This window comes from Mus musculus, chromosome 13, assembly GCF_000001635.26.
Source record: "Mus musculus strain C57BL/6J chromosome 13, GRCm38.p6 C57BL/6J".
NCBI classification, from domain to species: Eukaryota; Metazoa; Chordata; class Mammalia; order Rodentia; family Muridae; genus Mus; species Mus musculus.
The window spans coordinates 98061021-98087469 of NC_000079.6; the positions used below are offsets into that span (position 1 = coordinate 98061021).

General features: G+C 44.2%; 1 protein-coding gene across 6 annotated transcripts in view; it reads right to left on the reverse strand.

Annotated features, from left to right (window-relative positions):
• Positions 1-26449, reverse strand: part of Arhgef28 (Rho guanine nucleotide exchange factor (GEF) 28) — a 308082-nt gene that overhangs the window by 162427 nt on the left and 119206 nt on the right. For 5 of the 6 annotated variants that reach the window (XR_873729.2, XM_006517518.3, NM_012026.2 and 2 more), the window contains 2 exons: positions 16153-16300; positions 13979-14272 (listed from right to left, as the gene is read on the reverse strand). Coding sequence is in view for 4 of the 6 variants with exons in the window: in XM_006517518.3 (XP_006517581.1) it covers positions 13979-14272; positions 16153-16300 (442 nt within the window). In the remaining 2 variants the exon portion in view is untranslated. Of the gene's footprint in view, positions 1-13978; positions 14273-16152; positions 16301-26449 lie in introns of those variants that run through there. The other variant, XM_030247128.1, reaches the window with a different exon arrangement.

Consider the following 26449-nt stretch of genomic DNA (forward strand, 5'->3'; position numbering starts at 1 on the left):
CATTCAGCATAGTAAGTTTTTGAAGACCAACAGCTTTTCATTCACACAAATCCAATTCATTAAAACAAATTCTACTCCAATTTCCCAAGCCGCACAATCATGCAAGTCTCAACTTGTGTTCCCAAGTTATGCATCAGAAAAATATTAAATAAGAGTATTTCTATGTGCCAAACCCAAGTGTAGATGGACATGGCCCCTCCCTGTGAACAGTACATACCCATTTGTGTTCAAAATAAAATAAAGCCTGTCTGTAAAATCATTGTCTGGTGAAGTACAATCCTAAGTCTTAGACACAAAGACTGTATGAGGAAATAAGAAAACCATTCAGCCAATAAGAAAACTTATCTGTTTGCCCAACCTAAACGGTATCATGACTCGGAATGTTTACAAAATGCCAAGTACAAAGAGAAAAATGTACAGAAACAAGAGGAAAGTGAGATAAAAAGTTGTCATGGACAGCACACACACAGGCTCTGAGATGTTTGCAAGGTTGTCAGAGAAACTAATACAATGGGCCACGCAGAACAGCATATTCCACAGTTTAAGTCGGCTCAGGGCTCTAGCGGTAAATATATAACCGGCCTTCAATACAGAAGGTGGGATGCTGGTGAATCTAAAGTAGGAATCACAACTACAAATGTGCTTATTAGAAAGAAACAGAGCATCATAAAGAACAGTTGACCAACATGGCAGCCATAACTAGATCCTAAGGCCAAAAAGGAGACATGGAGAGGCATTAGCACGGTGGCAGGTCATGCTTGCCTGAGGCTTCTCTCTGCATTGGATGCGTTTGAGATAGTCAGATCGTAACCATAGCTAACTGGGGAGCATCTCAGAAAACACCCATCACGAAACATCAACCCAGAGACTCTGCCCTGTGTGTCTACAACTTAGATGGGTTTGGCTACATTTTAGCTTCTGGAACTAGAACTAAATAGTTGGAACACTAAAAAGTTTATTAGACTTCCAAGATGAAGACTTCACTTTGGCTTTCACACCTAGAGACATTCCAAAATGAAAAACACAACACAGGCAGCAGTACCAGGTAATAAAAAATCCAGACATGACCTTGCACAGTGGGAAGGGCAGTGAATGAAATGGCTTACGACCTGGATGTGGGCATGCACGGGGCACCGACTCTGGGGAATTGCCTGGTCTGTAAAAGGGGACATGATATTGACCCAGCTTGCTACCTCAGAATGTCAGAAATAACATACAGGCCAGGGTTCACAAGAACAATATGCAATCTTTCTAATATAAGAAGTTGCAGTCTACTGTCACTGTTAAATAGATCTGTGGTGTGTTTGGAAACAGCTTTTCTCTGGTTACCACTTAAAAGCATAATTGAAGGGAACTATCTCTGGCTTAGGATGCCCTGTAATTGTATCAGTGCCGTGCTCGACATGAGCCATTAAGACAAATTATCTGCAATCCCCTGCCTTGGGCAGCAGGTTGTCATTAAGTGTCAAGAGCACCAATTATCCCAGACTTTCTTTCCAGACTATGCAATCCATTTTTCTCTCATTGACTAATGCTTCTTCAGGCTCACCATCCATTTGCAGTGAGCTTGCTTGCAGCTTCCACTCTTCCCTCACACCACAGGTGAGTGGAATCCTCAGATGCATGCCTTGTTGACCTTTCAGGGACCCTGCTTTTTGTAGGACTCAAAAGAAAGTGCATTGCAGTTTTTACTGCATTACGGACAAGCAGGAAAGAGAGTGGATTTATCTTGCAACTGGCCTTTTGAAGTCGGTAGTAGTTGTTTCAGTTCAAGCACAACCAGGAAATTAGCCAATAATCTACAACTGGGCAGGCTCTACTTATTGCCCTGGTACCAGACATCAGAGCCACAGGTCCCAGATCCCAGGCTAAGAAATGTTAAAATATTGGGGAATGAACTACAGCATCATTGAGAGATATTTTTATCCAATTCACTCAGCGTCAGGGTCACAACCAGCACGGGCATTTCCAGTGAGGGGAAAAAGAAGGGAAGCAGAATTGACCAAACAGGAAGTGGCTGTCAAAGGGCTGTAAACTAGGGTAAGGCTCGGCAGGTTGGAAAGAAGCTTCAATAGAACGGCAGATGTCATAGGCTCTTCCTCCCAAGGCCTAAGAATCACTGAAGAAGAGGGGGTGGAAAGATTTTTACAAACCAGAGATGGTGGATGATTGCAGTGACACACTATTTCCTGGACACAACAGGGCAGTTGTACATATGAACATGATGTGGTTGTGACAGCATTGACCAGACCCGCACAAGCTCAAAGCTCTGACTGAGGCTCTGATGTCTAGTACCACAGCAATAAGTAGAGCCCCAGGATGTGAAGCGGGGGGATGGGGGTGGGGTAGTAGGCATGAAGCCTCATCTCACGGAGGAACAACAACTGACAACTGGTAATTGAAGTGGAAACTTCTAGTTCTTCAGAAAGTTCGCTAGGTCCAATGTTGTTTTGCTGGGGCACACAGGTATAAGGATGTCTTGCTAAATCAAACACATGAAAGACTGTTTTCCTGAAGCAGACACGGGTGAAAGGATGTTTGGATATAGCAGACACATGAAAGAGGGCTTGATGAAGGAGTATAAATATGACCCCGCAGACAGTGGGAGAGGAGCGCTGAGCATCCATTTGCTTTGCTCCACTTTGCTATTCTTCGTTAACAATGTGGCATGTGTTGGTTTGCCTTACATAGCATTGTTGAGCTCAACTTGTGATAATGCAGCCCAAGAGAGACTCATCCAAGAACTGCTCATGAGGCTCCTGTGGCAATCGGCTGCTTCTGTGGCCTCACCTCAGGCCAGTTTGTGAGCCTTGCAGTTTCTTCAGGATTGAACTACAGCTGCACGGCGGTGTCTGCTTGCTGAAAGGACTGGACTATAGCTGCTGGTTTGTGCCTGGGGTCTGCCTGCCTAGAGGACTGGTCTTCAGCTACTAAATTGTATTTGGTATTTGCCATGGGACTGCACTGCTGCCAAAGAAGATCAAGCTTGCCCCCAAAGAACTATTGCTGAACAGGTCTACTTCCCCTATATACAAATTACTCTTCCACTACCTCTGCTGGGTGGTGGGCTAGAGGAGAGGTTGAACACTTGTTGCAAAAAAAAATGTAGGCCTACAAGTGGCTGCTGAGAGTCAGTTTAGTTTGTTTGTTTTAAGGGTATGCCCGTCTGTTAGATCAACTACAGCCCATCAGATGACCATACACCTAGGGATAGTTGAATAGCACACATTGGATTTCATGAGAGAAAAGGAAAGGGAAGGGAAGGGAAGGGAAGGGAAGGGAAGGGAAGGGAAGGGAAGGGAAGGGAAGGGAAGGGAAGGAAAGGAAAAAGAAAAGAAGACATGAAATAGATAGAATGGATAAAGAGGTGAGGGGGAGGCATGGTATGAAGTCATCAACAAATTAATAAAAATATTGTTTATAAAACAAAAAAATCAATCCCTAAGAAAGGAATAGAGGTTTGCAGAATTCATTAAACTATATATAAATAGCCAAGTTTTATGAAATGTAAAATATATTTCTACAAAGCTTTGATTTTAAAATGAACCATGATAGCCATATTTATCCCATGCTTATGAGGTACCTGTGATAAGGATGTTACTATGCCTGACGCATGACCCAACTGCTCAAGGTCACTCAGGAAGCAGGAAGAGCATCAAGAACTGAGACTCCAGGCTGGAAAGATGGCTCAGCGGTTAAGAGCACTGACTGCTCTTCCAGAGGTCCTGAGTTCAATTCCCAGCAACCACATGGTGGTTCACAACCATCTGTAATGGGATCCGATGGCCCTTTCTGGTGTGTGTGAAGACAGCTACAGTGTGCTCATATAAATAAAATAAATCTTAAAAAAAAAAAGAACTGAGACTCCTTCTCTTCCTCCAAACTCAAGATCCTTCTTAGCTGTTATCCCTCCCACAATACAAACGCTTGAAGTGGCCTCAACTGCAGTGTTCTTAAGAAGGAAACTACTAAAGCCAACGATCAAAAGATAATAATGGTTAACATTTTTAATAGAAACGGATTTATACAAAACAAAACTCCATTATGAAAGAATCAGAGGTGGATTTACTTAAATACTATTTACACTGTTCCTACTATAAATTTCAGAAAGCAAGAATTACAGAGAAAAATAATCTGTAAAACAAGAAAAAGCCAAAAATAGGTGTCTTAGAAGAGGACATGAAAAGGTAGACCCCCTTAGGAAACAACAACCAAAAAAATTGTTGAAGGACATAAGCAAAAGAAAATGAGCAGCACAGACTCTAAGGACCCAGGCTGATGCCCCTGTCTCAGGCTTTCACATCATACATGTGCACCTGCATGAACACCCACACTTGCATGAACACACACACATACACATGCACACACACAAGTGAACACACATGCACGCATGCATGCATACACACACACAGGACAAATCAAAGCAACTGTAGCTGAGGGAGTGGGCAGAGCACAGGAATGTAGGAGTGTAGGAGGATGGGATAACAGGAGACTCCTAGAGTTCTTATTTTTTTTTAACTTTTTAAAAAAATTGTCTTATTTTATTTGTATGAAGGTTTGGCCTGTATATCTGTCTGTGCAGCACTGTGTGTGTCTGATGCACACTGAAACCAGAAGAGAGTGTCAGATTTCCTTAGACTAGGGTTACAGGTAGTTGTGAGCAGTCACGTGGGTGCTGGGAAACAAACTCTCTGCTCACCCACCTTCCAGTCTCCCCACTCACCTTTGGCCACTATGCTTTTAGCCATCAAACTAAAACTCATGTGTCATTTTTTATTAAATAAAACAGCTCAAGAACAGTTACCACTATTCAAATCCTGTTAAGAAATGTAAGAACATTGAAACTTTTCATTTTTTTCCACTTAAGAGTAAACACGAAATGATTCCTCCTGCTGTCATTTTCAAAATCTGTCATGAGTATCCTATGTGTTCAGGAGAGTCCGAGAGCACGCAGGACAAGGATGGGCTTGGCCAACATTGGTAAGCTACAAAGTCTCCCAGGGTGTGGAGTCCTGTGGGAAGCACACCAGGGTAGGGTGTTAAAAAAATAAAAGCTCCCATTTATACTCCATTATTTCTAAAATTCATAACTTAGAGAGAAAGTGACCCGACCTTTTGTTCTATTTCCCAGACATGAGAATAAAGATATGGGGTCTCTCTTCCAAGTCTAAAGGCCATTGTTGCTAAACAGAAGCAGAGTTTCTAAAATATTTATTTTACATGTATGCGTGCTTGACTGCATGTATGTGTGTGCACCTTTTGTGTGTCTGATGCCTGTGAGGGGTCAGAAGAGGGCATCAGATTCCCTGGAATTTTACAGATGGTTGTGAGACGCTGTGTGGGTGCTGGGGACTGAGCTGAAGTCTTCTGCAAGAACAGCCAGTGCTCTTAACCACTGAACCATGTCTCTCATTGGGAACATAATTTTTAAAGGAGACTTTGTAATGTTTCTTCTTCTTGAAGGCACAGTTTCTAAAAAAAGAGGATGTGCCCAGTAAGATACAGCAACTTAAACTGCAAAACAAGTCCATCTGGAGAGGACAAAGTTCTCTTCTTTAAGGAATCCAGTTCCGCATTGATTCTTGACTGCCAGAAATCCTATTCCTTAAGAACTTAAAACAGGCTTGGAAGACAATGAAAACATTTTTTAATTAGGGATTTAAATCTCCCTAAAGGATACATACACACACCCTAAGCTCTGTGAGATAATTCTATCAATTTGACATAGACATTTACCATAGGCACCATTCCAAAGAACTCTGTCCTCTGACATTAGTGCTCACCCTGAAAGTTACCTTAGCAACCAAAGGAATAGAACACCAGTTTAACATGTCAGAAACTAAGGGGTGGAAATGGCCACCCCAGAGAAAATACTAGAAGCAACAGAAGGCTAGAAAGCAGTACTGAATACATACACATTACTTCTTTAACAAAACAAAACAAAACAAAACAAAACAAAACAAAACAAAACAAAACAAAACAAAACAAAACTGCCAGAATCCATTGTTTCCAACAATGCACTAATTTCAAAACGCAAGGGGAAAAAAAAAAGCAGGAAATTTGTATGTATGGGTTTCCTGCCCACTGGTATTTCAGCTCTTGCAATCTGAAACTTGTTGGTTAGTACAAAGCTCCGGGTAGAATGACAGAACAGACAGGCCCCATGATCTGCAGGCCAGCAAGCAAGTCGTATGATCCAACATGTCCTCTCTACTCAGGCCTGGAGCACAGCACTGTTGTCATCCCAGCCAACAGTGCCTGAACCCAAGCCTTGCTCTCCATCCCTCCTGCATTCACAGCCAATAACAAGGACAAAAAAGTCCCAGCTTTATCTCAAGTGCTCACAAATCTGGCTTCTTGCAGGTTGCAGGTCTCTTTCCCATGCAAAGAAAGAACAAGTTTTCTCTGCACACACTGCTGACCCACATTTCCCCCTTTCTGTTGCTGCCTAGAAGAGAGAGGGTGGGTCTACGTGGCATGAAGCAAGATGTCCATTTGTGAACACTGATGATCAAGACGGTTTTGCAGTTAAGGAAGACCTCTTTATCTTACAAACTTTCCTCTATAGCCCCGTGGGCTCTGCGTGCCCTTCCTCTCACTGGCTGCAATGCACAGAGAACCAAGTGTTCTTCAAAGGATGCCAATGGCTCTATTTAGCAGAGCATGGCCAGGCTAAACGCCCACCTGCACTGTGATAGTATCATGTTGCTTTCCCTATACTGTACATTATGTGTGCACCTCATGGCAATGTCCACTGTTTTTCCTTTAAGCCTCTGTTCTCCATGCTGTAACTGGTTCCTAAACAAACAAAATGCTGCTCAGACTTGCTCTCAAGAACTTGCATTCTGCAACTGGTAAATCATAAATCATAACTTTCATTTCTAGGTTCAAGTTTAAATCTAAGATAGTGTCATCAGCTACAGAATATATTCTTGATCTGAGCTATGAAATAAATATGTACAAAATTCCATTCTCTAACATATCTTCACTGGGTCCTGTCAGTACCTCCAATTAGCCCGCTTTGATGATGAATCTTCACATAGCAAATACAAATAGCCTCCTAGCTACATGGGCTATGTATAAGCCCACGACTGCCCAGAAGAAAAGTTGAAAAGACCAATTGGTTTAACCTCCAATTTTTTTTTTCTTGCTTTGTTTTTTTTTTGTTTGTTTGTTTTTTTTTTAAAGATTTATTTATTTATTATATGTAAGTACACTGTAGCTGTCTTCAGACACTCCAGAAGAGGGCGTCAGATCTTGTTACAGATGGTTGTGAGCCACCATGTGGTTGCTGGGATTTGAACTCCAGACCTTCGGAAGAGCAGTCGGGTGCTCTTACCCACTGAGCCATCTCACCAGCCCTAACCTCCAATTTTTCTCTGTGGATAGAATAACTTACAAAGGCAGGAAGAAAGTTGACCTCTTCAAACTTCATAAAGCAGCCTGATCAGTCAAACTTTGTTTTGTTAAAGATTTGATATTTTCTCAACAACACTGACAAAACCAAGCTTAATGGGTTCTGTGGGTATTAACATAACCCATGTGTAGTGGCTATTCCTGGTTTTCAATTTGACTATATCTGGAATGAACTACAATCCAGAATTGGAAGGCTCACCTGTGATCCAGATCTTGAGGCTGGGAGATACAAGTTTCTGACCTAGATCTTGGCATGGAGATCTTGAGGCATAGTGGCTATGAATCCCAGGAGACTGAGGCAAGGAGATCTCTGAGTTCAAAGTCATCTGGGACAAAGCAAGCCTCAGATCCAGGAAAGATGGTACACACCTTTAATCCGGGTCACACCTTCTGCTGGAGACCTACATAAGGACATTGGAAGAAGAAAGGCACTCTCTTCTTTGCCTGCTTGCCTTGTGGGACTAAGCAACTGCTAGATCCTAGGACTTCCATTCACAGCTACTGATGATCATTGTTGGGGAGTTAGACTGCAGACTGTAAGTCGTCAACAAATTCCCTTACTATATAGAGACTACCCAAAAGTTCTTTTACTCTGGAGAACCCTGACTAATTACACCATGCATTCCATTAGGGATAGAAGAACATCTGCCTAGAAGACCCTGAAATAATTGATCCATGTCCACCTACACCTGCAGAGAGGTCCAAACTAATCTTTCATGATATTAATTTACCCTTATGCAACGGCTAGTTTCATGTCAACTTGACACAAGGTAGAATTATCTTAAGGAAGAGAACCTAATAAAAAAATAATAAGATCCGACTCTAAGGCATTTTCTCTATTAGTCACTGAAGGAGGAGGGCCCAGCCATTTGTTGGTGGTGCCATCCCTGGGCTGGTGGTCTCAGGCTCTATAAGAAAGTGGTCTGTGCAAGTTATGATAAGCAATCCAGTAAACAGGACCCATCCATGGCCTCTACATCAGCTCCTGCCTCCAGGATCCTGACCTGTTTGAGTTGCTGTCCTGACTTCCCCCAATAATGGTCTACAATGTGGAAGTGTAAGGCAAATAAGCCCTTTCCTCCCCAGCTTTCTTTTGGTCATGGTGTGTCATCACAGTAATGACAACCCTAACTAGGACACTTTACACACATCAAAACTCCCATCTGCTAATTTGTTATACATCAATGTGTATGCATTAATATATGTGAAAAATATTTTCCACGTGACCCTTTTTTTTTTTTTAAAGAAAGGGTCTCCCCTTGCTCTCTAGTTACAAGCATGCACAGGGCAGGCTGTATCACTCAGTAGGCTGGGCAAGAAGTAACTCTGTTCACAAGGCCTGTGCCGTGAGAATTAATACGCCACATGGTAGCCTCCCCCTGGCGAAGCCTGGTTTACCAGCCACCCCTGTTAGGCTTTTGGGAACACAAATGCAGGAAAGCCATTTGGTTGAGCAGGAAGGGAGGCTTCAACTCAAACATCAGCTGCGCACAAATCAGTAAGCAAGCCATCAGAACATTTTATCCCGGTTAACCTAATTGTCTGCATTATGCCAGTCTCCTCAAAAACAGGTCTATCAAATCACAAACAGGCAAGACAGCCAAAACCCAAGCAGATAAACCGTGACATCTTCTTGGGTGATTCGATTCCTCCACCCAGCCTCTTACTGCAAGCTAGGAGTTTCAGCGGCCCTGCAAAAGCTTCTATTGCGAGAGCGATTTTGAAGAAGAAATGGGTTTAATTTTATGACATATATGTGCAGTTTAATGGAAGGCCTGAAATTAAATAAAACCTGGGATACTTCCTTCTCTTGCGTGCATAATGAAGTTGCATTATGACTGATGACGGGTAAGAGGAAGGCCAAGAGAAGACCCTGCTTTGCTTTGCTTTGCTTTTTCCAACATACCATTTTTATTGATTCTCTAAGCGTTTCATATCATGCATGCACCCCGATCACATTCACTTCCCAGTCTTTCCATGTCCCTCCCCCCAACTTGTGACCCCCTCCAAAATAAAAATAAAAATAAATAAAAAATCCATTTGTGTTATCTATATAGTCACTGGAACATGGTCAGACTCTCAGTGGCCTGCCCCTGAGTCCCTCCCCTCTTCCCATACCTCCACCAGATGCCATCGACTGTAGAGAGCTCCTCTCCAGCATCCACATCACACTTTTTAAGAGTCCTCTTCAGTGGCTTCCTGTCTAGGCTGTTACTTTGGGGTGAAGGGGAAGTAGGATTTGTCACAGGAGCCTCCCATGTCCCTCCGTCTCAATTATGTATCTGCGGTCAGCAATACCACAGCAAAAGCAGCCTCCTTGCTCTTCACAATCACTGAGAGCACAAATCATGGGCCGCCACATGTTTCTGGTAACAACACAGACTACTTCAGTGAGATCACGGACCCAGAAAAGACCCCCGGGAGCTGCCTGGACCACTGACCATGGCCTCAGGTGGCAGTGCAGGCCACTCACATGAACATGGCTTTAGGCTGCAGCACAGACTGTGGACATCCTCTTGGCCCTGGGTGGCAACATGAGCCACAGACATCAACACAGACGCCGGTTGGTCCTCAGTGGTAGCCTGGCCTGCATATCATCACCCTGCTTTTCTCGGGGAAGCAGTACTTCACGCATTGTCTCTCCCTGATAACCATCAATGTAAAAAGCAAAAAGTGGGATACTTATCACAAATTGCAAAGGAATACAGTAACGTTTCATGGTGGGCCTTAGGTCAGACTCTACACAACGAAGCTATTATCAAAGTTAACTAATTCTCATCTGGTAAGACAACATCTATACCTAAAGAAATCATTAAAAATAGATAACAATTTTAAAAGATGAGCAGGGAAGTTTTTAAATAGTTTTTGACAGCTACTAAGATGGATAATTGCTGAATAGTGTGTAGTATTCTTTAAAATTCCTAAACAAAACAACCATGTGATCCAGTAATTCCATTACTGGATACACAAAGGAAAGACAACCAGGCATCTAGAAGAGCATCTAGGCAGACCCTGTCACAATGCCTATAAAATACACAGCCGGTAATGAGTGGATAAAGAAAACATAGTCATGGCGGGGCAGTGGTGGCGCACATCTTTAATCCCAGCACTTGGGAGGCAGAGGCAGGCAGATTTCTGAGTTCAAGACCAGCCTGGTCTACAGAGTGAGCTCCAGGACAGCCAGGGCTACACAGAGAAACCCTGTCTCGAAAAACCAAAAAAAGAAAGAAAGAAAGAAAGAAAGAAAGAAAGAAAGAAAGAAAGAAAGAAAGAAAGAAAGAAAGAGAGAAAGTCATACACAATGTGGAATACTATTCACCCATAAAAGACGAAGCCCAGTCACCTACTGGAAATCACTGCATTATAGAAAATAAGCCAGACACAGATAAACCAGTACCACGTGATCTAACCAACAAGTGGACTCTCAAATGCTGGTCCCCAGAGGCTAGGGATGGTGACAAGGGGAAAAGCTGGGTAACAGCTGCTAAGCTACAGCTAGACTGGAGCAAGGGTTCCTTGTGTGACAGTCACTTTACATTTCAAAAACCTACATGAAGGTATTTTTAGAGTTTTAAACACAAAGAAATGCTGAATATTTAAAATAAGTATAATTAACCAGATTTAAACATTACACAATATACACACATATCAAAACACTACCCAGCACTAAGCAATAGTGAAAATTTATTTTATGTTTCTATCAGTTAAAACAAGCAAATTTAAAACACAATTACTGGGAAGGAAACTGGATTGTGCTTATGATTGATGTCCCCACCAGGAATACAATACAAATTCCCACAGGCCCAACCCTCAGCCTGTTCCTCACGTCATCATTATACTGGAAAACTCAAGAGACCGGAAGGGGACGACAACATGAGGAGAAAACAGATCAAGAGAGGGTGGGGAAGGAAGACCAGAAGAAAGGGCAATGACCACATATGACGTAGAAACCATGGTCATTGCGAGCAAGGAAACCAACAGCGAGGACAGAGATGCAGGGAGGCTAGTGGGGTATGGGAATAAATGAGAACAAAATACCACAAAAATGCCACGAGGAAACCCACTGCTGTTTATTCCAGTTTAAAACTAGTAATAAATGAATAAATAAAATATGATTTATCTAGGAAAAACCAAATTAAATATAAATTCATTTACATAGTCAGCCCCATCGTCAGGACATCCCAGAATTCCTAGGGTCAGGGCTTAGCCAGATTTGAAAGCACTTTTGCTCAACAACTACAACACTGGGAACTATTTTTCCGTAGGGTACAGTATCTCGCTATCAAAAAGAAAGGACCTATGTTTCTTTTTCTCTTACCCAAACATGGATCTCTAGATAGTCTAGAAAAATGGTAACAGGACATTTGGCAACTGTAGTTCTCTGAACTTAATTTATTGCATATTTCTATCACAAATGCACACACATCATGGGAAATCATATACACATATTATTATAAATCCACAGACATTAGAAAAATCTTTAATTCTGAAATTTGACCTGGAAGACTAAAAGCAGCAAGTCTGCAATACAAATCACTCCATGGCTTAACCAGGCTCAAGGCTGGAAGATAATCCAGAGTTTCTCTTATCCAAGGTCTTAAAAACTCAGAAACGTTTATAAGTACCCTGAGAAGGTTCAGAATAATTCCGATCGAATGAAGAAATGAAGATCCTCTCTGGTTGTAGCCTCAGTATCCTATTTGTAAAAGTCATACGCTTTACTTACAGTGGTCCATTAAATCTTACCAATGATCAAATTTAAGCCAACCTGTAAGTCACACCCAGAATGTATCAGGAATCAAGCTTGTCGGTGTAGTGTCACCCAACATAGCGAAGGTCATGAGAAGGAAACTGCACATTGACAATACTTGCTGTATGCAAGCAAACATCACTGGCTTTTCAATAGCATTGCATCACTGCTAATCACCATAAGACATGGCTACTCAGGGGCTGGGAGATGATGGCTCAGTGGGTAAAAAGTGTTTGCTGTCAAAACTTGATGACCCGAGTCTAATCTGTGCTATCCACATGCTGGAAGGAGAGAATGACTTGTCCTCTGACCTCCACGTGTGCCCTGTGGCACAAAGCTGCACCCCTCCCCCTCACACAGCCTAAAGGAATGGACATAAGCAACTTTTTTAAAAGGAACATCTGTAGAACAGTTTGGTTTCAGCCCACATGGGCTTGTGTATGACTTCCATAGCTCAACATGACTTCTAACATGGATAGACAAGAATCCATCCACACCTAGTAACTCTAAAAGTTAGTACAAATGTAGTAAATACAAGAAATTAGACATCTGAGGACATGGAAATAATTACTATAGTTTGATCAACATGCGTTATATACATTATTACATGTATATAATGATCACAGCATACCCCATAGACCCATACAAATGTGTGTGAATTTAAAAGTATTTTTGAGACAGGGTGTCTGTACCTTGCCCTAGCTGACCTGGAATTCACTATGTAGAGACCAGCGCTTCAGACTGGCAATGACCTTAATCCATCTTTCAATCAAAACTTTTAACTATCAATGCCCTGGCTAATGTTGACTTTGTATGCCTGTGTTCCTGTATCCAGGTACATATGAGTGTATGGGAGTTGTGTGTGTATGTGTGTGTGTGTGTGTGTCTGTGTGTGTATATGCAGGTATACATTTGTGTACTGTGTGTACTCTGTGTGTAGGTGTGTGCACATTAGTGTGTGCATGTGTGTTCAATGAGAATGTGTGTGCATTGGGTGTGTGAGTGCAAGTATACATTCGTGTGGTGTATGTGTGGGTATGTGTACCATGGTGTGTGTATACAGTAGGAGGATGCGCATGTGCATGTGTGAGTATGTTTGTACAGGTATACATTGAGGTATGTGTCGCAATGTTGTTTTCCACCTTGATTTAAAAACAATGTCTCTTGTTGGAGCTAGAACTCACCAATTTGGCTAGACTGGCTGGCCAGGGAGTCCTGGAGATCTTCCTGCCTCTTTCTTTCCAGTGCTGGGGTTACAAATGACCACTGCTTTATGTGGGTGCTGGAGATCAAGTTTAAGTGTTCAAGTTTGCTCAACAAGCACTTCCCACTGGGCCATTTCATCTCCCCACCCTGACTCCTACATTGTTCAGACGTCAGCTCATCCGGCTCGCCCGCTACCTTTCTTTCAGGCTGTGTCTCTTCCAAGTGTTCCACAGAGCTCTTTTTTGTCCTTGTTTCCTATTGGGATAATGGCAGCACTGTTCCCTTTTCATGGCAAGAAACTAGCCAAGGGGATTAGAGCCACAGGCCGAAGCCACAAGCTCAAGAGTCAGACATAAAGAAACAGTCCCCCACCCCAGAGCAAAGCCCTTTAACGCCTCCTCCTCAGACTTCCTGGGAACAGAAGCATCAGCCAGCTGAGAGATATATGGCTGACTACCTCAGAGAATCCAGCCACACTGGAGCTAAGAGCTCAGCTAAAAGTTGGGAAGAAAAAGTCTACCCAGAGAAACGGAGAGTAAACTGTAAGGCAGATTCTAAACTTGAAAAAAAGCTGACACACATTTGAGTTTTCTGACACTGACCTACCTTCAAGTGAGGAATTTCCCAGGACTGTCCAACCCAAAGGCAGCTCCAGTTGGGTCAGAGCCAGCACGAGCTCCTCATCCAAGGCAGGCAGCGCTTCCACTGTCAGGGCAAACGGGGTCAGCAGCGTCTGGTGACTGCAGGCCGTGAGTCGGTCAGCCTGAGTGACCAGCAGACGAGCCAGCCTGCAGGCCATGTTGTCCACGTAGGTCACTGAGCCAGAGCCCATGGTCACTGGGGAGTACCCTTCCGAGCAGAGGCACACAGATACCGTCACCGTCTCCTGAAGCCAGTGGCCTAAATGACAAGATAATTAACCACTCAGTCCATATCTGCAGGAGTCACACAGTAGCCGTGGGTGGGCAGCACTCTCCAGGGAACAAGCACCATCTTTAAATCTTTAAATGCCACCATCCCTGGGGTGGAGACAACCATGAGCTGATGTCATCTCATTTTGGTGACTCTGGAGTTTTAACTGATCCTTTTAGGGGTTCTAAGAATGTCAGAGACTCTTTCCCCCAACCGGTCATTTGTTACAGTTCATCTTTCCACGTCTGCCCAGTCTCTGGATTCCAGTCTATCGTCTGAGGGGTCGTCCCTCTTTCTGTTCTGCCTTTAACTGGGACACACATTCTTGGCCATTTACTGAGGTGACAGGTTGTTTTTTAATCTGTATCAGAGACTGATAGAAGTGCACCCAGATTCCATGGGGCTGATTTGGATGGGGTGTGAAGACTACTACCTAGAGTCTATTTAAATTAACACATCCAACAGAAAACAGGAGTTCCCTGGGGCCCCTCCAACAATGGCTCCTGTGTGGCTGATCACCCTGCTCCCTGCCCTCCTTATTCTCTTTGTCTACATTTTCCATTTTGTTAAAGTTGATGAACTTCTGCCCAGCTACTTATTTTTGTCTTTGGTAGAATTTCCAAGAGTGTCGATAGCACCCAAAACCCTGGGACCATGATAGTATGGCTGGACCGAGAAGAGTCACTCGGGCCCCTGGGCATGATATCCTTACACCCACTGGCAAGTGCTCATAGGTCTGTGCCCTCCTGGCCTGCCTGACTCTCCAAGCTTTCCCGCAAAGGCTATGCTGCCAGAGTTCCAAAAAACCAAGAGCATCTACCCCCTCACAATGACTCTCAAAATTAGGGGCTCAAAATATGCCATCCCATTAGACTGTACCTATCTGTTATACATCGCAGAACATTTCCATCATTGAGAGGCTAACCATTTTCCCACATTCAAAGGTTACCTTAAGTGACCATCATTCACCCCGGGAAACCTATCAAAATGAAGACAAGGGCCCTCACTTCGAGCAGGCCACAAAACAAGGAGAACGGCTTGCTTTTGCATACAGGAGCTCAATGAGGTTGGCCTTTCCATGTAAACAAGAAAGAAAGAAAAAACAGTGTGCTTTCTGTCAGAAGAGGTGCTTTCATTATTTCTATTCTTCCTCTATAAGCTGCCCATTAAAAGAGAGAATGTAAAGAGGAGCGGAAAGAATGTCAGTTTATTTACCAGAGTAAAAGTGAAAGGGGGAGGGACCCACAGAGGAATGGCAGCCATTAACAAGATACAGCAGCGAGGGGGGTTGGTTCCTTTCTTTCAGTTTTTGAGACAGTGTTCCTCTAGGTGTACCCTGGATGTCCTTGAACTTCAGGATCAGGATGGCTTTGAATTCAGAGATCCACCTGCCTCTGTCTACTGAGTGCAGGGATTAAAGGTGTGGGCCACCACTGTTAGGCACTTGTTTTTGTCTTTTTCTTATCCGAGAGTTCCTGGAACTGCCGGGCTGACCACAAAGGAACGAGGAGGGAGAATGAACACATGGTCTATCATGTCAGCTTGTCCCAAGCCAACTCAGGCATCAGGCTGGGACAAAGGAGGTGACCCGGGGTACATCCTCTGTTGTCTACATCTAAGGATGATAGACCTTGAGAGCTGGAGGCAGCCAATGGGATGATGAACTTATCAGGACTAAGCCAAGGCAGACACTAGTAGAGGGGCCCCAGGAGTCACTGGCACAGGGGACCTTGTCCTTCCTAAGAGCATGCACATACACCCCTGTGAACTCCTGACCTTGGCAAATGCGTCTTCTTTTCCCTTGTGATTCACTACTTGGCAAATATCCCTGGAGGGAGGATGTTTCCCACCCCAGCCCGCCTCCTCACCTGGAATGCTAGATTGGAGGACATTGTCCTGGACACGGTCAGCAATCACCACGTGCCTCTGATGCGACCCGCCATAAACAAAGTAAAACTCCGCATCTTCGGGTAGATACACGTTTTTGCCAAACTTTGCATAGACCGTCTTCTGTCCCTGAAAAACAGGTAAGTCTGGGCATCAGCAAGCTTCCTTGTTCCGGCTCTAAGAAACCACAGGGAAGGGCGCAGTGCCACAGCACTGACATCTGTCATATGCACTGCACATGAGTGAGCTCAAATGTCACAGAGCCTCCTTCCAACAACAACCGTTTCCAAGCGACACCTTCCTGATGTGTCTAGTATGGGAGTCAGGGCTGGGCTGGCTGCTCCGATAGCCAAAGAAGATCAAGGAATAGGAAAGAATAATTTATTTCACTTGCTAGATAAACTTGTGTGACATTTCAGTACCTTGGATTCCTATGCCCCAAACATCACTGTGCATAAAAATGTTATCTTGTATGTGAAATACCACTATAAATATAAAGGTACTTTATATGTAATATATAATAAATATAACATAAAACACATAATCTAATATATAACACATGACACATGAAACATGACATACAATATATAACATATAATAAATATATAATATATTGGAGAATCATGAGGAAAATGAAGAAACATTCTCCAAGGTCAGGAGTTCACATGAATGTATGTTCATGCTCTTAGGAAGAACACATCCCTCATGCTGCCAACTCTTGTGGCCCCTCCACTAGTGTCTGCCTTGGCTTGGTCCTGACAAGCTCATCCCACTGGCTGCCTCCATATATATTCACATATATATGTATATATGCACATAAATGTACATTATAACAGTATATAAATGATACTTATTTTATGATCAGGCATGTGCTAGACCACTATATACTACAAGAACCATAAATATTCAGAGACATTTTCAGATAAACGTGAGTGTTCATTCACTGCATCAACTCTGTCTCCTCTGAGTGATATGTGAGCCTTCTAGTCTCAGCTGGTTGGCCTCATCATTGCCTTAAGAGTTTCTGGATTGTACTAAGCCTTACAGAGTGTCCTGGTTCCAAGGAGAAGCACTCCTTCAAAGGAATGGGACAGCAGGCTAGCAGTCTCGAGTCTGTGCGCTTTGTCAGGGGCTAGCTAACAACCAAGCCTGCCAGATCATCTCAGGATCCTGCAGGCCTCAAAGATTCAGGATACTCCCTGCCTCAAGTACAAAAAGGCAGCCCAGAGCAGGCCTCCAGGGAGAGCGCATGCATTCCGCCCAGCCTAAGGGAGTGGCAGGGAGTAAAAAAGAAAGCAAGGAGTAGAAGAGCCACCTATTCTAGAAGTTTCCAGAGCTTATTCAAAGTGGAGAAGGCTCTGGCTATCTGTTTAGCTGCCTAACAAAAACAAGCCAGTTTCTCATCCTGGGATGAATGAGAAAGGAAGCAAGGAAGATCCGGGCTAAGTCTCCTGGACAGGAGTGTCAGCCTGACTCAAGTCCCTACAGCACCATGATGCTGGAAGGCTAGGAGTTAGGCTAAGGAGGAGCAGGCACAGTCCAAAGCTCCTCCTTCCAACGACCATATCGTTATTTGACCTAAAAATGTTTTGAAATCAAAAAGCATTTTCATACTGGCTTGTAGTTGCAAGGCATCTAAAATTATGAATTATCATAAATACAAATCGCAGTGTCTGGAAATAACACACTGGTACTCAGTTCTGAGTTTTCCTGTCTCTGCATGCGAGCATGCATGTGTCACACGAACGGAATCGACAGAAAGTGACGTGCCAAGGAAAATCTCCCGTACAATGACTTCAGAGAGAGGACAGGAAGGAGAGCTGAAAAGCAGAAAACACAAAACAATAGCATCCATCTGACAGGACTGAGAGAGGAAACTCAGACAGGTTTTCCATTTCCTAAAAAACGAAGAACAGCTTGCTGTAGTCATGTTCCTGGTTGCTAAAGGGCTGTTAACGCTCCATAGATAGACTCTGACCTGACACAGTGGTAGCTTTCTTAAACACGGAGCAGATTGTATAAATAGATCAAAGATTTGCATGGACCACAAAGATATCAAATCTGCATCTACTCCAAACAATGGCCAGAATAGGCTTTCTTTTGGCCAGGTGAACAAGAACTACCACTTAGGCAAGAGTTTCGCACAACCATTCCAAGTCCCTCTTTCCCGTCTTGCTTGATACACGGTTTCTCCCTCTGAAGAACCACTCCATGCTTCACTGACAGCAAAGACTATGGGCCCACTCGAGGGAGGTGACCTAGTGTCCCAGCACAGACGATGATACTCAAAATAAAAGGAATCACCTACGTAGTAATCAAGAGAGCATCAGAAATACCAGAAGGAGCTGAAGTCGATGTGGGCAGGTGGGAGAGGACGGCAGAGGAAGGATCTAGTGATGGAAGAAGAAGTATATTGACAGGCAGGAAAAGGAAGAGGAGGCTCAAAGAAACCAACTGAGCTGAGCCCTCTAGGAGACCCCAAGGAAGGGGGCTACAGGAAGAGCAGGCTGAGCTTGTGAGCGCACATAATCAGCTGCAGGTGAACAACCGCAGGCTCTGGCCACTGTGGCCACTGAAGCCACTGAAGTCTACCGCTGTTCTTTGGAAACCATTCACATCCCATGTGGTAGAGGGGCTCCACTTACAGATTTTGCACATACAAGCCTTATGCCTGCCCTCATTTGAACTCAGCTGCAGGCTTTGCTTTCAACAACTGAAAACAATAACCTGTCCTAATAAAACCAATGGACCAATGCCAAAGTCACAGTTGCAGCTCGGTGTGTTAGCTCCTCCCTGTCAACTTGCTGGGCCTCACTTACAAAGTTCTCAAATACTCCATTAAGAGGCTAGAGAGATGGCTCAGCTCTTAGGAGCACTGGGTGCTCTTCTAGAGAAGCCAGGTTCAACTCCCCATCCCCCCACAAGGAAGCTCACAGCTGTCTCTAACTCCAGGGGATCTGGTGCCCTCACACAGACATACATGCAGGCTAGAAGAACAATGTGCAGAAAAAAAATAGAAATAAATCACTAAAATAAAAAAAGTTCCCTAAAACTTCTGGAAACAATAGAAGATAGACAAGGCAAGATTATCTCCTTAAATTCGTCCATAAATTTAACATGTTCCACTCAACACCCAAACCGAATGTTTTCAAAGTTAATTAAACAAAATTGTTCAAAAGTTTCTTTGGAAGAATAAATAAGAGTAAAAATTTGAAGAGGGAATAATATTTGAGTGGACAAGCTCTTTGCCATACCAAAGTGAAGTAACAAATGAAAACAGGGTTTTATAAACAGTGTGACAGCGGCTGAGAAACAGAACACAAAGGAGAGACCAGAAACAGACACATGAGCACGTGAAAACTGCATCATAAGCATGGTGGTCAAGCCCAGACGCTACTGCTGATGCCAGGAAACACTTGCTGACAGAATCCTAGTATAACTGTCCCCTGAGAGGCTCTACCAGAGCCTGACAAGTACAGAGGCAGATGCTCGCAGCCAACCATTAGACTGAGCACCGAGACCCCAATGGAGAAGTTAGAGGAAGGAATGAAGGAGCTGAAGGAGTTTGCAGCCCCATGGGAAGAATAACATCAACCAACCAACCCCCCCAGACCTCCCAGGGACTAAACCACCAACCAAAGAGTACACATGGAGGGACCCATGGCTCCAGTCGCATATGTAGCAAAGGATGGCCTTATAAGCATCACTAGAAGAAGAGGCCCTTGGTCCTATGAAGGATTGATGCCCCAGTGTAGGGGAATGCCAGGGCGGCGAGGTGGGAGTGGGTGGGTGGGCAGCACCTTCATAGAAGCAGGGGGAGGGGGGTGGGACAGGGGGTTTGCAGAGGGGAAACCAGGAGAGCAGATATCATCTGAAATGTAAATAAATAAAATATCCAATAAAAAATACATTTAAAAAAACAACAAAAACAAAACAAAACAAAACAAAACAAAAAAATAAGTATGGTGGTATCTCAAATCATCGGGTAAGAAAAGGTCTCCGCTTCCTCGTGGGCTCATGTGCTAACCTGCATGTTCCAAAGACTTTTTTCTTAATCTGCCTCTCTAGGGTGACTATTTTAGCCTAATTACTGTGCTTCCTCACACTAATGTTCTTGTCCACCACGCAGGGAGCCTGCATATAGTCATAATCCGTCAACAACAACGTTATTTGCCAGGCAACCTTTTCTATTTAGCTTCTAAACTATCTAGCCTGCTTGGACAGTAAGCCAAGTGTTTTCAATCAGGTAATGACAACAAAATGGTACATCTGTCTGTGGTGGGGTTCTGCAATCTAGGGCCACGCGGAGGGTTTGTAAGTGGGTGTTCGGTGGTCTCAGCACACGTAAGCATCATTCACAAGACTGTTTCCCTGTGCATAGATCCACTTTCTGAGTTATCGTAATTCTTTCAAAGGCACAAAGATTTTTTTTTAAAAGGCTATGAGTGCTGGCTTTTATAAGAAGTCAAAATTGAAATACAAAGCATTTTTAGGGCTTTTGAATACTAATCTTCAACTCTTTATAAGATGATTAAAACATATTCCAAAATACTCAAATATTATACCCAGCCTCTGTGTGAGAAATCTCAGGGACAGATAGGCCAATGGAAACTGATACATTATGTTTAATTATGAAAGATTACTAATACATACCATAAAATCCATTATTTTGTTACTAACATTATAGTGTAAGGGAACTACCAAACTGATTTTTTTTTATATTTGAAATATCGTTATTATAATAATTCCATACAAGTCTCCCCTGTGGAGCAAAATCTTTGAAAAGTTAAACAACAAAACCCCAGAATCGCCTTGCCATAGTATTAGAAAGTTACCACACGCCACAGATACTGGGGAGTCTGTGAGTCTAGCTCAGGACACTAGAGTCAGAAACACAACATTGTGACTCTTGATTTCTGCTTCACCGGCGAGCTGGTTCTCTTTCTCACAATTCATCACACACATCTGTCTTCATGTGATACTGAAGAAAGTGATGAGAGCCGACAGCATTTCACTTCAAATTTCTGTGTGTAACTGAAGAATTTCCTTAAAACAGGGGCACTGGGAAAACAGCCCGTGCACAACCAGGAGGGCCTGAGTTTCATCCCCAGAACCCACGTTTAAAACAAAACAAAACAAAACAAAACAAAACAAAACAAAACAAGCAAAACAATGGCACAGACTTGCAATCCCGGGGCAGGGGAGGTAAGTCTCTGAAACGCCATCTGGGAGATGGATCTCTGAAGCTCATTGTCCAGTCAGCCTTGCCTACCCAGAAAGCTCCAAGTCAATGAGAGAGCCTACTCCAAAATCCAAGGTTCACAGCATCCTGAGGGATGACACCCTATGTTGATTTCTAGCCTCTATGCACACCCACATGAACGAGCACACACACACATATACACTCACACACACACACACACACATACACTCACTCACACACACACATACACTCACACACACACACACATATACTCACACACACACACATACACTCACACACACACACATACACTTACACACATGTTGGGAGCCGCCCCCACATTCGCCGTCACAAGATGGCGCTGACATCCTGTGTTCTAAGTGGTAAACAAATAATCTGCGCATGTGCCAAGGGTATTTTATGACTACTTGTACTCTGCCTTTCCCGTGAACGTCAGCTCGGCCATGGGCTGCAGCCAATCAGGGAGTGATGCGTCCTAGGCGAAATATAACGCTCCTAAAAAAGGGGACGGGTTTCCGCCATTTCTCTCTCGCTGGCATCTCTCTGGCTCTGCGCGCCCTGCGCTCGCTCGCTGCCTAAAGATGTAAACAATAGAGCGCGCGCGCCGGAGCTCTGGCTCCTAAAGATGTAATAGAAGGGGCTTTTCGCTTTTGGGGCTGGGGGTTTTTGCACTCCTGCTCCTGAAGATGTAAGCAATAAAGTTTTGCCGCAGAAGATTCTGGTCTGTTGTGTTCTTCCTGGCCGGGCGTGAGAACGCTATTAAGAATTGGTGCTGAAATCCGGGACGAGAAAAAATCCGGGACGAAAAAATACAAGAAAACTCGGGACCGGCACAAGGAAGATCCCTCATTCCAGAACCAGAACTGCGGGTCGCGGTAATAAAGGTTCCCGTAAAGCAGACTGTTAAGAAGGATTCAACTGCATGAATTCAGAACTTTTCAGCTGGGGAACGAGAGTACCAGTGAGTACAGCTTTACGAGGTACGCCTGGCCTTGAACTTTCTAAGGAAATTCAAGACAGTCTATCAGAAGTAAAGTGGAAAATGTTTGGCCTTGAATTTTTTCTAATGTTAGGAGCCCTTTTGTTCCTTTTCACATGTTATCAGGTGATTAAGATAGGGCTGAAAATTCTGGATGAAATTCAGGGCAATCTATCAGAAGTAAAGCGGGGAGAGAGAGTAGGAGCAAAGAGAAAATATGGTACACAAAATAAGTATACAGGCCTTTCCAAGGGTCTTGAACCCGAGGAAAAGTTTAGGTCAGGTAAGAATACCTGGGGAGAGATTAGAAGGAAGGAAAAGAAAAAAGAAAAGAAAAAAGATCGATTAGCGGAGGTCTCTAGGAGATACTCGTCACTAGATGAGCTCAGGAAGCCAGCTCTTAGTAGCTCTGAAGCAGATGAAGAATTCTCCTCTGAGGAAACAGACTGGGAGGAAGAAGCAGCCCATTACCAGCCAGCTAATTGGTCAAGAAAAAAGCCAAAAGCGGCTGGCGAAAGCCAGCGTACTGTTCAACCTCCCGGCAGTCGGTTTCAAGGTCCGCCCTATCCGGAGCCCCCGCCCTGCGTAGTGCGTCAGCAATGCGCAGAGAGGCAATGCGCAGAGAGATGCGCAGAGAGGCAATGCACAGAGAGATGCGCAGAGAGGCAATGCGCAGAGAGATGCGCAGAGAGGCAATGCGCAGAGAGATGCGCAGAGAGGCAATGCGCAGAGAGATGCGCAGAGAGGCAATGCGCAGAGAGGCAGTGCGCAGAGAGGCAGTGCGCAGACTCATTCATTCCCAGAGAGGAACAAAGGAAAATACAACAGGCATTTCCAGTCTTTGAAGGAGCCGAGGGTGGGCGTGTCCACGCTCCGGTAGAATACGTACAGATTAAAGAACTCGCCGAGTCGGTCCGTAAATACGGAACCAATGCTAATTTTACCTTGGTGCAGTTAGACAGGCTCGCCGGCATGGCACTAACTCCTGCTGACTGGCAAACGATTGTAAAAGCCGCTCTCCCTAGTATGGGCAAATATATGGAATGGAGAGCGCTTTGGCACGAAGCTGCACAAGCGCAGGCCCGAACAAACGCAGCTGCTTTGACTCCAGAGCAGAGAGATTGGACTTTTGACTTGTTAACGGGTCAGGGAGCTTATTCTGCTGATCAGACAAACTACCATTGGGGAGCTTATGCCCAAATTTCCTCCACGGCTATTAGGGCCTGGAAGGCGCTCTCCCGAGCAGGGGAAGCCACTGGGCAGTTAACAAAGATAATCCAGGGACCTCAGGAATCCTTCTCAGATTTTGTGGCCAGAATGACAGAGGCAGCAGAGCGTATTTTTGGAGAGTCAGAGCAAGCCGCGCCTCTGGTAGAACAGCTCATCTATGAGCAAGCCACAAAGGAGTGCCGAGCGGCCATAGCCCCAAGAAAGAACAAAGGCTTACAAGACTGGCTCAGGGTCTGTCGAGAGCTTGGGGGACCTCTCAGCAATGCAGGTTTAGCGGCTGCCATCCTTCAATCCCAAAACCGCTCCATGGGCAGAAATAATCAGAGGACATGTTTTAACTGCGGAAAGCCTGGGCATTTTAAGAAAGATTGCAGAGCTCCAGATAAACAGGGAGGGACTCTCACTCTTTGCTCTAAGTGTGGCAAGGGTTATCATAGAGCCGACCAGTGTCGCTCTGTGAGGGATATAAAGGGCAGAATTCTTCCCCCACCTGATAGTCAATCAGCTTATGTGCCAAAAAACGGGTCATCGGGCCCTCGGTCCCAGGGCCCTCAAAGATATGGGAACCGGTTTGTCAGGACCCAGGAAGCAGTCAGAGAGGCGACCCAGGAAGACCCACAAGGGTGGACCTGCGTGCCGCCTCCGACTTCCTATTAATGCCTCAAATGAGTATTCAGCCGGTGCCAGTGGAGCCTATACCATCCTTGCCCCCGGGAACCATGGGCCTTATTCTCGGCCGGGGTTCACTCACCTTACAGGGCTTAGTAGTCCACCCTGGAGTTATGGATTGTCAACATTCCCCTGAAATACAGGTCCTGTGCTCAAGCCCTAAAGGCGTTTTTTCTATTAGTAAAGGAGATAGGATAGCTCAGCTGCTGCTCCTCCCTGATAATACCAGGGAGAAATTTGCAGGACCTGAGATAAAGAAAATGGGCTCCTCAGGAAATGATTCTGCCTATTTGGTTGTATCTTTAAATGATAGACCTAAGCTCCGCCTTAAGATCAACGGAAAAGAGTTTGAAGGCATCCTTGATACCGGAGCAGATAAAAGTATAATTTCTACACATTGGTGGCCCAAAGCATGGCCCACCACAGAGTCATCTCATTCATTACAGGGCCTAGGTTATCAATCATGTCCCACTATAAGCTCCATTGCCTTGACGTGGGAATCCTCTGAAGGGCAGCAAGGGAAATTCATACCTTATGTGCTCCCACTCCCGGTTAACCTCTGGGGAAGGGATATTATGCAGCATTTGGGCCTTATTTTGTCCAATGAAAACGCCCCATCGGGAGGGTATTCAGCTAAAGCAAAAAATATCATGGCAAAGATGGGTTATAAAGAAGGAAAAGGGTTAGGACATCAAGAACAGGGAAGGATAGAGCCCATCTCACCTAATGGAAACCAAGACAGACAGGGTCTGGGTTTTCCTTAGTGGCCATTGGGGCAGCACGACCCATACCATGGAAAACAGGGGACCCAGTGTGGGTTCCTCAATGGCCCCTATCCTCTGAAAAACTAGAAGCTGTGATTCAACTGGTAGAGGAACAATTAAAACTAGGCCATATTGAACCCTCTACCTCACCTTGGAATACTCCAATTTTTGTAATTAAGAAAAAGTCAGGAAAGTGGAGACTGCTCCATGACCTCAGAGCCATTAATGAGCAAATGAACTTATTTGGCCCAGTACAGAGGGGTCTCCCTGTACTTTCCGCCTTACCACGTGGCTGGAATTTAATTATTATAGATATTAAAGATTGTTTCTTTTCTATACCTTTGTGTCCAAGGGATAGGCCCAGATTTGCCTTTACCATCCCCTCTATTAATCACATGGAACCTGATAAGAGGTATCAATGGAAGGTCTTACCACAGGGAATGTCCAATAGTCCTACTATGTGTCAACTTTATGTACAAGAAGCTCTTTTGCCAGTAAGGGAACAATTCCCCTCTTTAATTTTGCTCCTTTACATGGATGACATCCTCCTGTGCCATAAAGACCTTACCATGCTACAAAAGGCATATCCTTTTCTACTTAAAACTTTAAGTCAGTGGGGTTTACAGATAGCCACAGAAAAGGTCCAAATTTCTGATACAGGACAATTCTTGGGCTCTGTGGTGTCCCCAGATAAGATTGTGCCCCAAAAGGTAGAGATAAGAAGAGATCACCTCCATACCTTAAATGATTTTCAAAAGCTGTTGGGAGATATTAATTGGCTCAGACCTTTTTTAAAGATTCCTTCTGCTGAGTTAAGGCCTTTGTTTAGTATTTTAGAAGGAGATCCTCATATCTCCTCCCCTAGGGCTCTTACTCTAGCTGCTAACCAGGCCTTACAAAAGGTGGAAAAAGCCTTACAGAATGCACAATTACAACGTATTGAGGATTCGCAGCCTTTCAGTTTGTGTGTCTTTAAGACAGCACAATTGCCAACCGCAGTTTTGTGGCAGAATGGGCCATTGTTGTGGATCCATCCAAACGTATCCCCAGCTAAAATAATAGATTGGTATCCTGATGCAATTGCACAGCTTGCCCTTAAAGGCCTAAAAGCAGCAATCACCCACTTTGGGCAAAGTCCATATCTTTTAATTGTACCTTATACCGCTGCACAGGTTCAAACCTTGGCAGCCACATCTAATGATTGGGCAGTTTTAGTTACCTCCTTTTCAGGACAAATAGATAACCATTATCCAAAACATCCAATTTTACAGTTTGCCCAAAATCAATCTGTTGTTTTTCCACAAATAACAGTAAGAAACCCACTTAAAAATGGGATTGTGGTATATACTGATGGATCAAAAACTGGCATAGGTGCCTATGTGGCTAATGGTAGGGTGGTATCCAAACAATAT